The 14,482-nt window shown below is 42.2% G+C and overlaps 1 protein-coding gene across 1 annotated transcript; it reads right to left on the bottom strand.

Moving 5' to 3' along the window:
* Positions 1-239: 239 nt before the first annotated feature.
* On the bottom strand, positions 240-14,122 carry stk40 (serine/threonine kinase 40). The gene is given in 14 exon segments (XM_030749787.1): positions 240-1,930; positions 1,932-2,048; positions 2,592-2,670; positions 2,842-2,961; positions 3,247-3,391; positions 4,644-4,759; positions 7,807-7,858; position 7,918; positions 8,139-8,326; positions 8,329-8,369; positions 9,561-9,697; positions 10,216-10,301; positions 10,748-10,874; positions 14,106-14,122. Coding segments are annotated over 13 exon segments (1,365 nt in total). The 5' UTR covers positions 10,866-10,874; positions 14,106-14,122; the 3' UTR covers positions 240-1,765.
* Between the last annotated feature and the right edge of the window lie 360 nt (positions 14,123-14,482).

The raw sequence follows: 14,482 nt of genomic DNA, 5'->3' as shown, positions 1-14,482 counted from the left end.
GTCAGGAAATGGATTTAAAGTGACAGCTGATTTGCACATGGAGCTGCTTTTGTGCTGCCATTTCATACTCAGCCTATTGTGTGGCAACTGCACCATCCACATGTGTTGTTGTGCGCACACGTTGCTGCTTTTATAATTAATTTACACAAAGAGTGTAAAAGAGAAGAAACTGGCTAATAGGTTAGCCAGGTACCATTGCCAACACCACATGCATAAAGGACTTCCCAACTGTTGTGGGGTACTCCAGTAGGTTCTTTATTTCCTCAGATGGTAGTGCATAAATACACCCATTTTGACACTTGCAGCAAACAGCAGATCTTTTGTTGTGCTTTTTGTTGTGCTGAGGACATTTCAGTTATTAGAAACTGGAAAGGAAGTGATGACTGCGAGGCAGCAGGCTGCATCTGGATGTAGCTGAGACAGCTGCTTGACCTTTGAGGTCATGCCAAAGTAGCCTGCACAGTCTCAGTGTGTTACACAGATGATGCAGATGATTGGAGGGGGGGGGACTAAAAGGAGTTTCAGCACCATTTTCCACAGTTGAGAATAATTCCACTACAGCTGAACTTAGCCCACTTTCATACATGTGAAAGGTCTGACAAGTTGGAGCTATGCAAGACTCAAGGACAGGGAAACCTACAAATAGGGGCACTTTAAGGCAAGATTTTGGCAATAGAAACATGACAGTACCTGATCGTCACTATAGCGGCACTGTGGAAGCGTTATCAATATGCCTTGGCAGGGAGGAGCCAACAGTTTTTCCCCATTCAGTTCTTGGCATTTGCAACTTCCAGGTACCTTACACTAGCTGCCTAGATGCTAAAAATAGATTCCACAGGGAGGAGCAAAAGCAGGAGACAACGCATTCCTGCAAATATCAAAGAGTTCTTGTACACACTTTGATCTTCAGTTCTTTCTTCAATGCAAATATAGGGATAAATGCTACTTAATTATGGATTTTTTTTTTTTTTTTAAAAAAAAAAAGCTTATCTGCATTTTTTGAAACAACTGACAAGGTTTCAAAGCATTATCACTGACAGAAAAACATTAATGCTATGTCACTGGTGGCATCACTCAATTGTTACAATCCCTCGTCTCAGAAACAGTGAGCATGGTTTACCAACAGAAGAGAGACAAAGAGGTAGATTGATTTAAAGTCAGAGTTACAGACCAGGAACAAGATCATTTTTGATTCAGGAAAACAGAAAAAGGAAGGAGTGAGGGAGGAGGTTGGAATGGAGGATGGAGGTATACAGAAGTGACATCTGTGATCAAGTGATCTGACTTGAGGCATACCATTACACTGGAAGAGAAGGTGGTTGCTACATGAATCTGGTCCTGTATTGCTCAGTGGATCAGAATGGTTGGGTTTTTTTTTTTTCCTTGGGGGTGGGGTGGGGGGTGGGGGTGTGTACAGTAGGGTGACCTCAAAGGAGGAGGAACACAGGGTTGAAAAGTTTCTTCAACACCCCAGGCAGAGCATTGTGTTGGGGCCTTGTGAGTCTATTGCCTCACATCTGCTGCACAGTGAGAGCTGACTGGGCAACCTGAAGACGGGGAACCTGTGGTTCAGGTCTTCCTGCAGGCTTTCCATGTTCCACAAGAGGATTCAGACAAGGGGAGTGAAGTTCTGAGTGTGGCAGTTTGTTCTGGTGCCCACTTCATATCTGTTCCACCTCGACTGCCAAAAACCCACCTACATATGAGGCTGTCTGTACATCAGCTCAGGCCTCCTGTATGCAAGTTCAGTTTGGGGGGGTGGGGTCTACTCCAGTCCTCTCTGGACTCTGCAGGTTCTTCCTGCAGAGACCAGAGTCTGGAATTGGTGGTTACTTCCGCGAAAACGTTGTGCCAGGATGGCAGCATCTAGTGGGCTGACGGGCTGGGCATCGTGGCCAAGACGCCTTACAGGTGGGATGCTGCCAAACTGGACGGTTTGTGAGAAAGCTCTTGGCTTCGTGGATAGTGTTCTTCTCTTCAGCTAGCAGCAGCTGCTGCCGCATGTAGTTCTCAAACTCGTACTGTGAAGACTCTTCTATCACCTTGGCCTGAGGAAAGAAAGCATCCAGATCACATACTGCAATTACTGAGGTAACAATAACAAAAAGTCAATGTGGTGTAAAAATGCTGTTTTTTTTTTTTTGTTTTTTTTAAATTAAATGACTCAAAAGTTAAAATTCAACTCACATGCACATGCTGGCATGAAGGATGCTCATTTAAGCTGCATCATTATTGTAAGTGATTCGCTTTTGTCACATTGTTTTGAAGGTGACAGCTAGTTGCTTCGGACAGTCTAGGCTCTGGTTGCATTGCAACCTTCTAATGTCTTTACTGCCGGGTCATATGTTAATGGTAGCCTTCATTCTCACTCTTAGTGGCTTCAGTCACTTGCACCTGGAAACTCAAAAGGTTTCTTGGGTCCTGCCCATGGTTATTTTGCCCTAGTCGTTTGAAGTTGTGGAATGTCCCTCGCCTTCTATGGGATCTGGTCATTGCTGAAAATCACTTCCAGTGTGTATGTAGCTTTAGCTACACATTTATTCCTTTGAGTTTATGAGAATCTAAAATGTAATCTTTCTCAAAGATCTTACCTCTTGTTCTGGGTGATTGACCTGATCATCAATATCTGGAACCACCTGCAAAGGGCCACTCATCGCTGAAACTGACTGCCTGTGATTAAACATAAACAGTTAGGAGCTACCTGGCTGCAAATAGCTTATAGCCAACAGCAGGACACAAGCAAAGCTGCAGAGCAACTCAAAATGATTAGCTTCTCTACAATAAATAAATTGCAATGAATCAAAGGCACTTTTAAAACATCCAGCAGGTGGTTGCAATTACCATGAGGCAATGATGGCACTGAGTGACTCGAGCACCTCTGCTGCAGCCAACCTTTCCTGAGGGTCCAACACCAGCAGCTTTCGGATGAGGCACACTGTGTTCTCTGACACACGGCCATCCCTGTGATGAGGTGGAGGCAACAGGAAGGGACTTTAATTTTTTTTTTTTTTTTTTTTTAAAAGCAAAAATGTGGAACATCTGCAAGGCCAGTTTCAAACTGAATATCAAAATGCAGTCAATAGCAAATGCATTACAAACATTATTTTACTGCATAGACGCAAAAACATTTAATGAAAGATGGATAATGTAAATGTGTATTGATAAAGAATTAATGGAAAAAACTGCTTTTATTTGCTACGTTGTCATTCAATTGGTTTAATCAAAATTCTACAGAAAAATGCTCACTCTGGGATGGAGTACTCAGCAGCCTTGATCTTGCGGAAGAGTTCTTGAGGTATGCTGTCATAAAATGGGAACTGGCCATACAGCATTGTGAATAGGACGACGCCAAGCGCCCACATGTCACTAGGTTTTCCACGGTACGGTCGACCTGGAAGCAGGAAGGAGGGGGTAAGGGTCGGTCTGGCATGCATGACAAGCAGATAACAGGTTGACATTTGGTGCAATGTCAGATTTTGCCCTGTGACTCAGGAGTGATCAACCCTTCAACAAGTTAAATTCCCATCAAGTCATCAATTTTAATGATTACAAAATGAGCAAAACACTCCACATCTGTCATACTCAAAGACATTTCCAGTAGAAGTGACTTAAACACAGGGCTGTTTTAAAAACCAGCCTTGAGACATAAAATCAGAAGTAGATCAACAAGAAGCTGATGCGGCTGAGGGTGGAGTGTCATGGCTGTGCATGACCATAGGCAGTGTTGTACAGCCAGGGAGTCGGCAGCAACAGCAGTAGGCAATTATGTTAAAGCTTGTGACACACACACACACACACACACACACACACACACACACACACACACACACAGATGGGGGATGGGAGGGGAAAGGGTAGATGGGAGTAGTTTCCCTCTAGTGAGTCATCAGTGCATGAGTCACTGGAGCTCTGTTTAATTGTGTGCCTGTCACGTTATGCTGATATACACGCTGGGGTTTTATCTACAGTTTGACTAGTTGGACATGAAAGAATTGCGCTTGAAGCTTGTATGCTGTCCTAGATGTTGCTTCGGAAATCAGTGATTAAAGTTCTTCTATTGAAAAACATGCTCAAGAATTAACGTTACTGGTGTGGGGCACTTAAACTGCTGAGCTGAGAAGAAGAAAAAATAAAACCAAAAAGTAATAAAAGCAAAGCGGCTTCCCCTGCAGATTCATGCCATACAAAGGAAAATGCAACATCACTGCAATTACTCAAAAAAAAAAAAAAAAAAAAAAAAAAAAAAAAAAAAAAAAAGGAGGCACATTTCTTGCTTTTGCCAGTCCAGGATTGCAACATACCTCTGAGTTGCTTAATAACTGGAAAATTCAACACAAGGCCTGACTGCTTAGTGTTATGAAAAAAAAAAAAAAAAAAGTTCCTGTCTGGCTCCAGATAAAGAATCACAATTCTACAGACATTTCTGTTCTGATATTTTGGGGGAAAAAATAAAAGAACATATGAAAACCAAACCAAAAAAAAAAAAAAAAAACCACTAACACCTTGTTTTTCCTGCACTAAGCCAGCCCATTTTAATCCAAACACTTGCGATGAAGGTTTACACAACTGTGTACAAGTGGACAAAGGAGGAAAAAAAAAAAAAAAAAAAAAAAAAAGGATGCACGTATAAAACCTTCATGTACCACTTAGTACGTCAGGACTGATGTATGCTGGACTTCCTCTCTGGTCTTTCAGCAGGTCATCCTCACTCACGAGGTGCTTTCCCAGGCAGAAGTTGGTGATGGTGATTCGGTGAGTTCTGTGAGTACATAAGACAAACTTAATGCTTTGAATCAAATGGTGACCAAAATATCCCCACAGTTAACTCTTGTAAACAGTCTCGGTCAAAACAATTCAAACTTAAATACCACACATTCAGTTGAAGGCATAATGCAGTACACAACTTGCAAGCATGCATTCTTGTTTTCACTATTCAGTGCTTCACTGGGTCTTAATACACTTTAGCATCTACACATTAGACAAAACAAAATGCCCCAAATATCAGAAGTCTTCCAGGCCCTTGAATTAAAGAGCAGAATGCCACATATGTACACTTTGTTTACAGCATTACAGAATGCTGTACAAGATTCTTGATGTCCACAGTTTCCTCAAATGGCATTGGCTGTGTAGACCCATTAATGTTATCTGGTAGACTAATCCCCCGTGACAGCTGGCATAGTCTATTTTTTACATCAAGCACGTTCAGCTCTTGCACAGTCTAGCTCTTCAATGTAGACTGTGCAAAAGTTTTTGCAGGTTGGTATCAAGAAGAAATGTTCTAAATTATATACATACAGCACTGAACACTGACATCTCATGCATGCACTGAAGCTCAGAGACTATGCAGCATGTTCCTTTAGCACAGAGAGGGAAAAAACAAAACAAAAAAAACTGCACTTTGACAAACATGAGTCAACCTGTGGCTTAGAATAATTGTTTCGATGACTAAGCCTCAATGGTGATGGACTGGCAAATGAATACATACAGCTCAAGCACACAAAAAAGAAAAAAAGTGTACACAAACAACTGCAAACCCACACGATCACTTCCATACTTAACGTGGTAAGAAGTAGTGGGGGAAAAAAAAAATATATATATATATATATATATATATATATATATATATATATATATATATATATATATATTATATCTATAATATATATATATATATATAATATATATATATATATATATATATATATATATATATATATATATATATATATATATAAATAAATAATAAAAGGACACACAGCCAGCCATCGTCTACAGCTTGGGTCCTCTGGATCATGCTCTTCACCCACATCTGCTTTTTAAATAGTCTAAGGTCAACAGCTTCCCCTATTCTCTCTCACTTTCACAGCCTGCCTCATCTTTCATTCGCTATTCCATTACAGCATTTGGAGGCAATTCCGGCTAAACACTCAATTTTCAAACCAAATGCTCCAATCTCAATCTTCCCATGGAACATTTGCAACATAACTTTCAGATTTGTGTGTGATCAATACCCTTCAACAAGCTTCTGTAATTCAAGCCACTATAACCACACAGCTGCCTTGTGATTTGCACAAGGATGGGCCACAAGGAACACAGGGCAATGCTTCAAGGACCCTCAACATAAAGGCTTTCTTCATGGAGAGATCTGTCCTTTTGTCTGCGTGCATCACGACACAGGCTTCTATTCTTGTACCGGAGATTGGTTAAATGAAATTGCATGTTTGCTTCGTGAGGCAAGGGTCCCTGAGGACGCGAGAGACACCACATCATCGCCGCTTCCTGGTCATGTGACCCAGGGCAAGTCAGGAAACCAGAAACCTAAATAACTCCCATGACTTCTCCTTCCCCACAATATTCTGATCATAATACACCAGCTGACGAGAAGAGAGGTTAAATGCTGGGCAACTTCTACAGAGACCAGCAACTTTCGTTTCTCAGGTTACAGGAACCACTGAACTTGGTATTAACAAGTTCCAGGCTTTTGTGTAACAGATGCCTTTTATTCACCATAGGTACTCCATGTCTAATACAATTATATTTGACAGTTCATTTTATTTATATCCTGCTTTCCTAAAGATTTTACTGAAAGAGGAAAATAATCACACACTGACTTCACATTCATACACATTCAGGGTGGGGGTCACAAGGAAGCATGTGAACCAACAAGTAGGATGCACATGTATGTTACGCAGTCTATTGTTTGTAAATATGCAAGTATGTGGATGACAATAACACAAAAAAAATAAATAAATAAATAAATAAAATTTAGATAGAATTAAAGAGGAACCTTAACCTAAAATAGGGGAAACTGATGGATTAAAAAATAAATAAATAAATAAAAAGGGATAGATCAAACAATAGAAGCAGGAAATGGATTGTAGTGTAAATAATGAAATAAATGATGACTGTGTGTGCAGTACATGGTGGTGAGTCAGCTCTGAGCTATGGGCCCTTTGGCAGGCCTCTCCTTTGTCTCCAGATGGGACGGACTGTTCCACTCGTCTGCTTCTCTCCCCCCACCACCCTCCTCCCCTGGCCTAAACACTGTTTCATCACTACTACTGCAGGTTGTGCTATGGGTGCTGGTGTAGAAGATTTGAGGGGGGGGGGGGGTTGCAGTAAAAAAGATAATTCAAGTATATGACATCTCAATAACAGTACCTACATTTGTGGACAAGAGGATTCTGAATAGTTCACAGGACATGACATGCCTGATGTTTAGGAGTGATGTGTGCGAGTGTACAAGTGTAGTGTGTCAACTGTAGTCATTTAGTCCTAATAAAAAGACTCCATTATTGCATAACTTATTTTTTCTGAACCCGTTTTCTCCATCGCCCATATGATCTGCAGCACTCATGTCATGTAGGTCCTGCATGGTACATAATATTGCCCATACCCCACTGCAACAGTGGCATCGTTTTTTTTTTGTTGTTTTTTCTTTTCCCTGTTTTCTACCAGTGCCCAGTTTGTCCTGTATTCCTAAGAAGAAAGAAGAAAAGAAAAAAAAAAAGAAAATCCAGCCATGGGGAATGAATCAGCCACACACACATGGGTGAAGTGTTCAGCACAAAGAGTGAGGCTTAGGTTCTTTAGACTGATCTCGCCCTTAATCTAACTATGTGACCTGGTTGTGTTGATGTTCATACATGCTGGAGACAGGCTGCTGGAGCCAGCTCAGGCCTAATGCACATGTGAGCTGGGAGAATGAAGCCTGGCAGGCTAAAGTGACTGACCCAGTATAAAGGGAGGAGTTACTGGCCAGCTAACATATTGGGTCAAAAGAAAAGCAATGAATGAGACTCTTACCGCTTGTTCAGCACCATGTTTCCCAGCTTGAGGTCTCTGTGAACAATGTTTTCTGCAAGCAGGAAAGAGTAGGGAAAAAAGAAAAAAAAAAAAAAAAAAGTTTTGTTGTGCTCTGTGAATCACTGGTATCACAACAATCTGTTCTAGGAGTGGCATAGGAGAATGGGAAATGAGTAATCAGAAATGTGCAACTAGAAGAAGTAAAGAAAAAAAAGTCTAGCTTCTAAACGGTTGACAAAAACATTTCAGTATCCATACTTTGTTAGCTTAGAAACCTGCATTTCATTTACACACACTGGGGTGGTGCAACAGGAATTTCCATCTAGGTTTACCTTGTGAAGAGCCTCCACCACACGCACTACATCATAGAAGATGACAATGGCCTCCCGTTCACTTTGCCGCTTCTCCTTTATGACATAATGCTGGAGATTTATTAGATCTGCTGTCTTGTCACTGAAGTCATGTGCACACAAGCAGTCCAGCACGAGGCAGAGTCGCTTCTTCATCTTACGCATTTGTAGGGATCCGTGTCTTCTACTATTTCATAGGCTCGATCCTGAGAAGAAGAAGAGTGAGAGGAGGGTGCTTACTCTGCAAGCAGATAGAAGTTGATGCATTTTATATGCAGTATCCACCAGTATACAGTCAAAATAAACCAAAAGCAAACAGGACGTCTTTCTGCATTTAATCAGCAAACTGATTTAGCTTGGAAATAAAGTTTGCAGAGTCGAAACCATCAACAGCCTGCATGTACCCAATATGAATAAGAGATCTACCCTGACACAGTGGGTGGTAGAGAACAGCAAGGGTGATTCCCTTCTACCAACTCCACCTAGCAGAGCCAGTGCTTCATTGATTTCTGCATCAGGTTGTGTGTGCTTTTAAGATTCAGTCAGCAACTCACATTAAACCTGTCAGTACAGATGCACTATAATAAGCCAATCAATATTGCAGGCCTAAATGAATCAGAGCATGGCTCAATGCAGCTATTCTGAGAACACGAGCAGGATGAAACAGACAGGATGTGAAAGAGAGAAGGGGAAACGGAGACAGAGAGATATAATAAAGTTAGAGGGGGATGCAGACAGGAAGACAGGTGAAAAGGGGGGGGGGTCATTATGACTAAATGGGACTGTAAACAAAAAGATGACTTCAGATAAATATAGTTTTAATGACACTCCCACTTCTCTTTTGAAACTACTTGGGTAAGAAAATAACAGCAGCTGGCTGACAAGCTTACTGCTATTGTGCTGATATGTGCTGATTGTACTTGCAAAATGAAACCATATTCTAACCTGAACAGAAAGTGACAAACCACTCCACAGTGATGCATCTGCATTTATCATGCCCAGTTATATAGAAGGCCTGCCCACAGTGTGCTGAGTAATTCACTGAATGCAAAATTCCAGGCCAGTGTGATGTTTAAAAATAAAATCTTGGCAGAAAGTTTTCGCCAATATGATAGTTTTGACCATCTGACACTTCTTTGCCAGGCAACCTTTACTGTAGATAAACAACCCAAATGTTTTACATTCTTGAGCTCTTCATAATAAGGGCAAATTCAGACATAACCTGAATAAATAGCACAACCAGATGACACAGGTTACTGCCATTGGCAAATGTGATGACATTTGCCAATGGCAGTCAAAGCAAATAATGACTGAAAAATCTTTGTATTCCTACCGACTAAGAAACCATTTTTCCTCTAATGAAAACAAAGTTTCAAAATGTTGCAAGTCTCAGTCTACCTGGAGAGGCCATGGTGGTGGACCACACCATCTTGGTTGTGCAACAGGGAAAGGAGTGAGTATTCTGTGTGCAACAGCATCTTCCCCTGCCTCTCCTCCTGAGTCTCCTTGGCAGAGTCTACTCGTTCCTCCAGCGTCAAGATCTGCAGTAACCACAAACAAGCACAGAAAAGACAGGGTCACAAGGCAAGAGTTTATATGTGAACAGATAGCAAAAAGCCACTTTAACCACTTACTCATAAGTCGCAAAACAAAAACCTTTAATAACTTAAATCACTAAATTCTGGGGTGAATAGGGTAGAAACAGACTGTTGCCATTTAAGGGTAGCTCATAAAAAAGTAAACAATCTGTGTGGGTCATATGTAGAAGGGTCGTGCACTCACTACATGGTGAGGGTTAAAAGTTGACATTCCCCTTATAACTGTAAAGCTCCCCACTTGTTTAACAAACACTGAACAGTCCCAGTAAACAGACTGCCAGACTTAAGCAGGGCAATAAAACGGACACCAACAAAGGGAAAGTCAAAAGTTCAGATGTCTACAGGTGAAGACATAGCTTTGCTTTGAATGAGATGCTCAATTTTAATTGAGCTGTGTTTATAACAAAGAAACTCAAAAGACAACACAAAAACAACCAGCGTGCCAACCCAGGCAGACTTACTTTGAGCTGATAGAAATCATCGGTGCCGTCTTTTCTGGCCAGACACTGCACTATGCTCGGCACTGGTGAGTTGCCCAGGCGAGGCCCTGCAAGGACATGAAAGGGAACAGCTGCATGACCAAAAGGCAGGCTACATGCTGGAGTGTGTGTGCGCTCACTGCCACTCATTAAAAGGCTGCGTGTACCCATTAACACCCCAAGTGTAATGTTTTCTTTGGCAGTCGGTATTGCAAATAGAGGATGAGTCGGGTTAAATGTCCATTTTTGAATACGGGAAAGAAATGCATTTTCCAGTGGGAGAAAATCAAGTCGCTCCAACAGACTCAGACCTTTCAAGTCAATGTCATGGCGATCAGCAAAAATTCTTCACATTCTTGTCTCAGGCCCTTCATACACACAGACATTCCACAACTTACACATGCCTACCCCCAATTTCCTGTACTCATGTTAAGCATATTTACAATGTGCACTAGGTGAAATGTTAGCCAGCCTTTTTCAGACTTAACCGAGTAAACACTAGTAGTTTTCTTACCAAGGATGAAAGGCCCAGCTCTTTTGGCATTACTACCAGATATCCCAGGACACTGCAGCTTGCTGGCCCTGCCTGATGTCTCACCAGCCCCCCTCTCTGACGAGCGCCGCTTAGACATACTGGAGCTCTACGGGGGAATAAATCTGATTAGTACATGAGATAGAGACAGGGAACATACATATGTCTGACTAAAAAAAATGAACTCAATGGATATCAAGAATTAGTCATCTATAAACAAGTCAGTGTTTTCATAAGTAGTGATATATGTTTAAAGTATATACTTAGAGGTTTAGCAATAGTCCTGCAGACTGGTAGAGAGTACAATGGAGGGGGAAGCTTTGTAGCACCTCTACCCATCCCATTTTAAGCATCCCTTTCTCAGTTACTGACACCTCAGTGTCAATGTGATGCCATTACAGCTCCATTCAGACTAATAGCTACTCGTGGCAAGGGTAACACCTCAGATTCAATCTCTGACAGCCCATGTTAATGTGCCCAAAAATCAGCAATTTAAACAGCTAGCACTTTCATACAAATCAAAGACACTTGCGCAAGAGTGTTTAAAATTGAAGCATTTTCAATTAATACTTTAATCTTTAGCTTTTCCTGCTGCAGTGGACTTGATTCAGAAAATCCTTTAGCGCTTAATCTGCATTTTTTTTCCCCCCCTCCTCCAAATCTGTACAGCCAAGAGTTCATCTAAAAAGAACATACATGTTCTAACAAGAGAAAAAAAATGCACTGATAAGAACTGGATTCACATGCCAGAAAACCAGTGACAGTGACACATCATTACAAACTACATTAACTGCTCCAGCAGATCTGATCTGAGGCCCAGAATTCAGAGAGCAAGAGGTATGCAGCATGCTTTGTTTACTGAAACCAAGTTCCTATGTAATGAAACCCCATCCGTTTCCCATAACAGGGAAGTAGTGCCCTGAACCAAGAGGAATGATTCACCCAGCTGTCGTCCACAGAGCCTTTAAAGTCTAGGTGATGACACCTATAAGAGTCTGCACAAGCCTCTGGCAGGTGCAGCTTGCAGACAGAAAAAGCTCACAAAAAATGTCCACATACAAGTGAAATATCTGAGCGTGGCATCTACATTAACTGTCACTGATAACTAGTGTGCATATTTTAGCCACAGCAATGATTCTCACACACACACACACACACACACACACACACACACACACACACACACACACACACACACACACACACACACACACACACACACACACACACACACACACACACACACACAAAAGGCACCATACGTGCTTCAGTTCAGCATGTCAAACTCCAGAAAATTTAATGAATCTGACCATCTTTCTGTTTCAAAACTAATCGTGCACCACTGCCAGTTGGGTGTTTTTTGGGCAGGGAGGAGGCAGGACAGTTGGCAGTCAATAGGGCTGATATGAATTCTCACTTCCATGAGGCTTTTTGTGATCCCAGACAGCAGACAGTGTCATCATCATGTCTCTCGCCCATCTGTCTCCATCTCCACTAGTCATCACCCACTGAGTCTGATGAGCTGAGGTTTTCTGACTGCATTTATGGCACAAGCCAGAGTGACACCAAGTCACGCTGCCAGTAGTAAGAAAGCATCTTAGTCTAGAGAACACAAAGCAGTGGCTAGTTCACCACTACAATTTGTGAGTCTTCTGTGCAGGAAATTAATTTCTCTCTCAGGCAGCTGCCAAAGAGGCTGGCAGAATGAACGGTGTACAAAGGGCACCCAGTGCTGCCAGATAAATACATTTTAAATTGTGGATGAGTGCTCAAGTTAAATAAGCTTGCTGAGCAGAAACATGTGCATTTTCTTTCAGCCCAATAAGTTGAAATGCTTATGCACCTTGAACTACAACACTAAAATGACTCACTGGCAGATACTACTACACGCACACACAGCACCAAATGAACCCAAGGCTATTCATCTACTTACTTGCTGTGGAGCCAACCTGAGAAATCAAAAAAAAAAGCAAAGGTTAATTTAACCAGCTAATCCATACTGGCCCAAATTACATCAGCATGATGACACCACACACGGTTCCTTTTCTGCCACTGCTGTGCTTCTCTGCACAGCCTATGATCTAGTAAGCAAGACTGCCTCTGCCTGTATCAGAGGGAGGACAAGAACAGATACAGCCTCTGAATCATATCACACAAAAGGAGAGACACGCTGCCAGTGCCCACGAGAAATGTGGGCTCCTTAAATAGTATCAGAACAAAACAACCACGTAGGTGTCTCAAGATCCACCCGCCCAGACTCCAAGCCACTTGTCTGGCCTGCAAGAAAAGTGGAACTGCAAAGCCAAGGTAGCATAGATAATCGAGAAAGAAAACAAAATAGCACTTAAAAAGTAAACATGACTGTATTACATAGCAAAGCCATGGAGAAGATATGCTACAAATCAATGGATCTACACATGAAAAGGCAGTGAAAGACAAAGCAGCTCCAAGGTCACAGCCCTCCAGTCTTAAATGAAATGCCATTAATATCTGCCTTGTTACTTACTGCAGCTGACTAGATTATGACAAAAACAACGCCCTTGACCATACACCAACGCCGTGGACGCAAGGTCACATTGCAAATCACCTGACGAAAATAAGTAAAAACACACACGGTGAGACTGCTACACGTCGTTTGGTGCCATTTTGCAACTACAAGGACTGGACTGGACACCGCTTAGTCCTGGCAGCGAGCGCTGTAAACGAGACCGGGCGTAGAGTAAGCGCTGACGTTATGCTTTGCAACTTGGACAAATTCACTCTACAGGCAGCTCAGTACTCGAGCAGCCAGACGCTGATGTCTGGCTCTTCTACATCACCCCACCACCAACAACAACAACAAAAACTCTGAGTCTGACCGAGTTAAACCGTTTAAATACACGCACCTAGACCAGACTGCAAAACGCGAGTAATTGGACGTTTAATTGTGGCGATTGCTTAAATACCACCAGGCACGTTATTTTTACCTTGTGCATTACGTACAGCGACATAAAACGAAGCCTGGGCGCGCATACAAACTTAGTACGACAGCGAAACTGACTGATTTACTCGGCTAAATACGGATCTACCGGCCACACAAAGGGGGTACACAGCACAACAAGGAGTTAGTCTTTCTGTGACAACTACATGGAACAGTTGTTAGCTCAACTATGACTACTTTTGTGTGTGTTCTAGCGTACCCGAGGGGTTTAAATATGGTTGCTGCTGGCGAGCGATGTTAGCTAACACCAAGCTGGAGGCTACAGAGCAGCCGGGAGGCCATTTAAACAAAGTAGGTAACATTACAGCTGGCTAGCCGTGCCAGAAAGCTAGATAGCAACGTAGCCACCATCTCGCTTACCTCGAGCCAAAACCGCCGGGTTAAATCTGAGTTGCCTCCCTAAAACATGGACATTTCTTCGGTGAACGCTGTGGTAGATGTGAAGCGCTTCTCGCTTTAAACAGGAGAAACCACAGAGGTTTGCTTTCGGCTTATTTAGCCTCTATTACCGAAATGAGCAATTAAGGAAAAGCCTCCGCTCCTCGCTGATTGCATCTTTCCACAGCGACAACACCACCTGACAACGGAAATGACGCACAATATTCATTTGATTGACAGCCGTACTCGACCAATGCTGACAGCTCTTTCATAGTGGTTTCACAGTGATGATGAAATGCTATGCAAATGGGAGAAGTTTGCCTGCAAGGCTGTCTGCCAGACAACATAAAGATTTGATT

Source organism: Archocentrus centrarchus, chromosome 16 (assembly GCF_007364275.1).
Source record: "Archocentrus centrarchus isolate MPI-CPG fArcCen1 chromosome 16, fArcCen1, whole genome shotgun sequence".
NCBI classification, from domain to species: Eukaryota; Metazoa; Chordata; class Actinopteri; order Cichliformes; family Cichlidae; genus Archocentrus; species Archocentrus centrarchus.
Note: the sequence above shows the minus strand (reverse complement) of the source record. Positions and strands in the feature narration are given on the sequence as shown.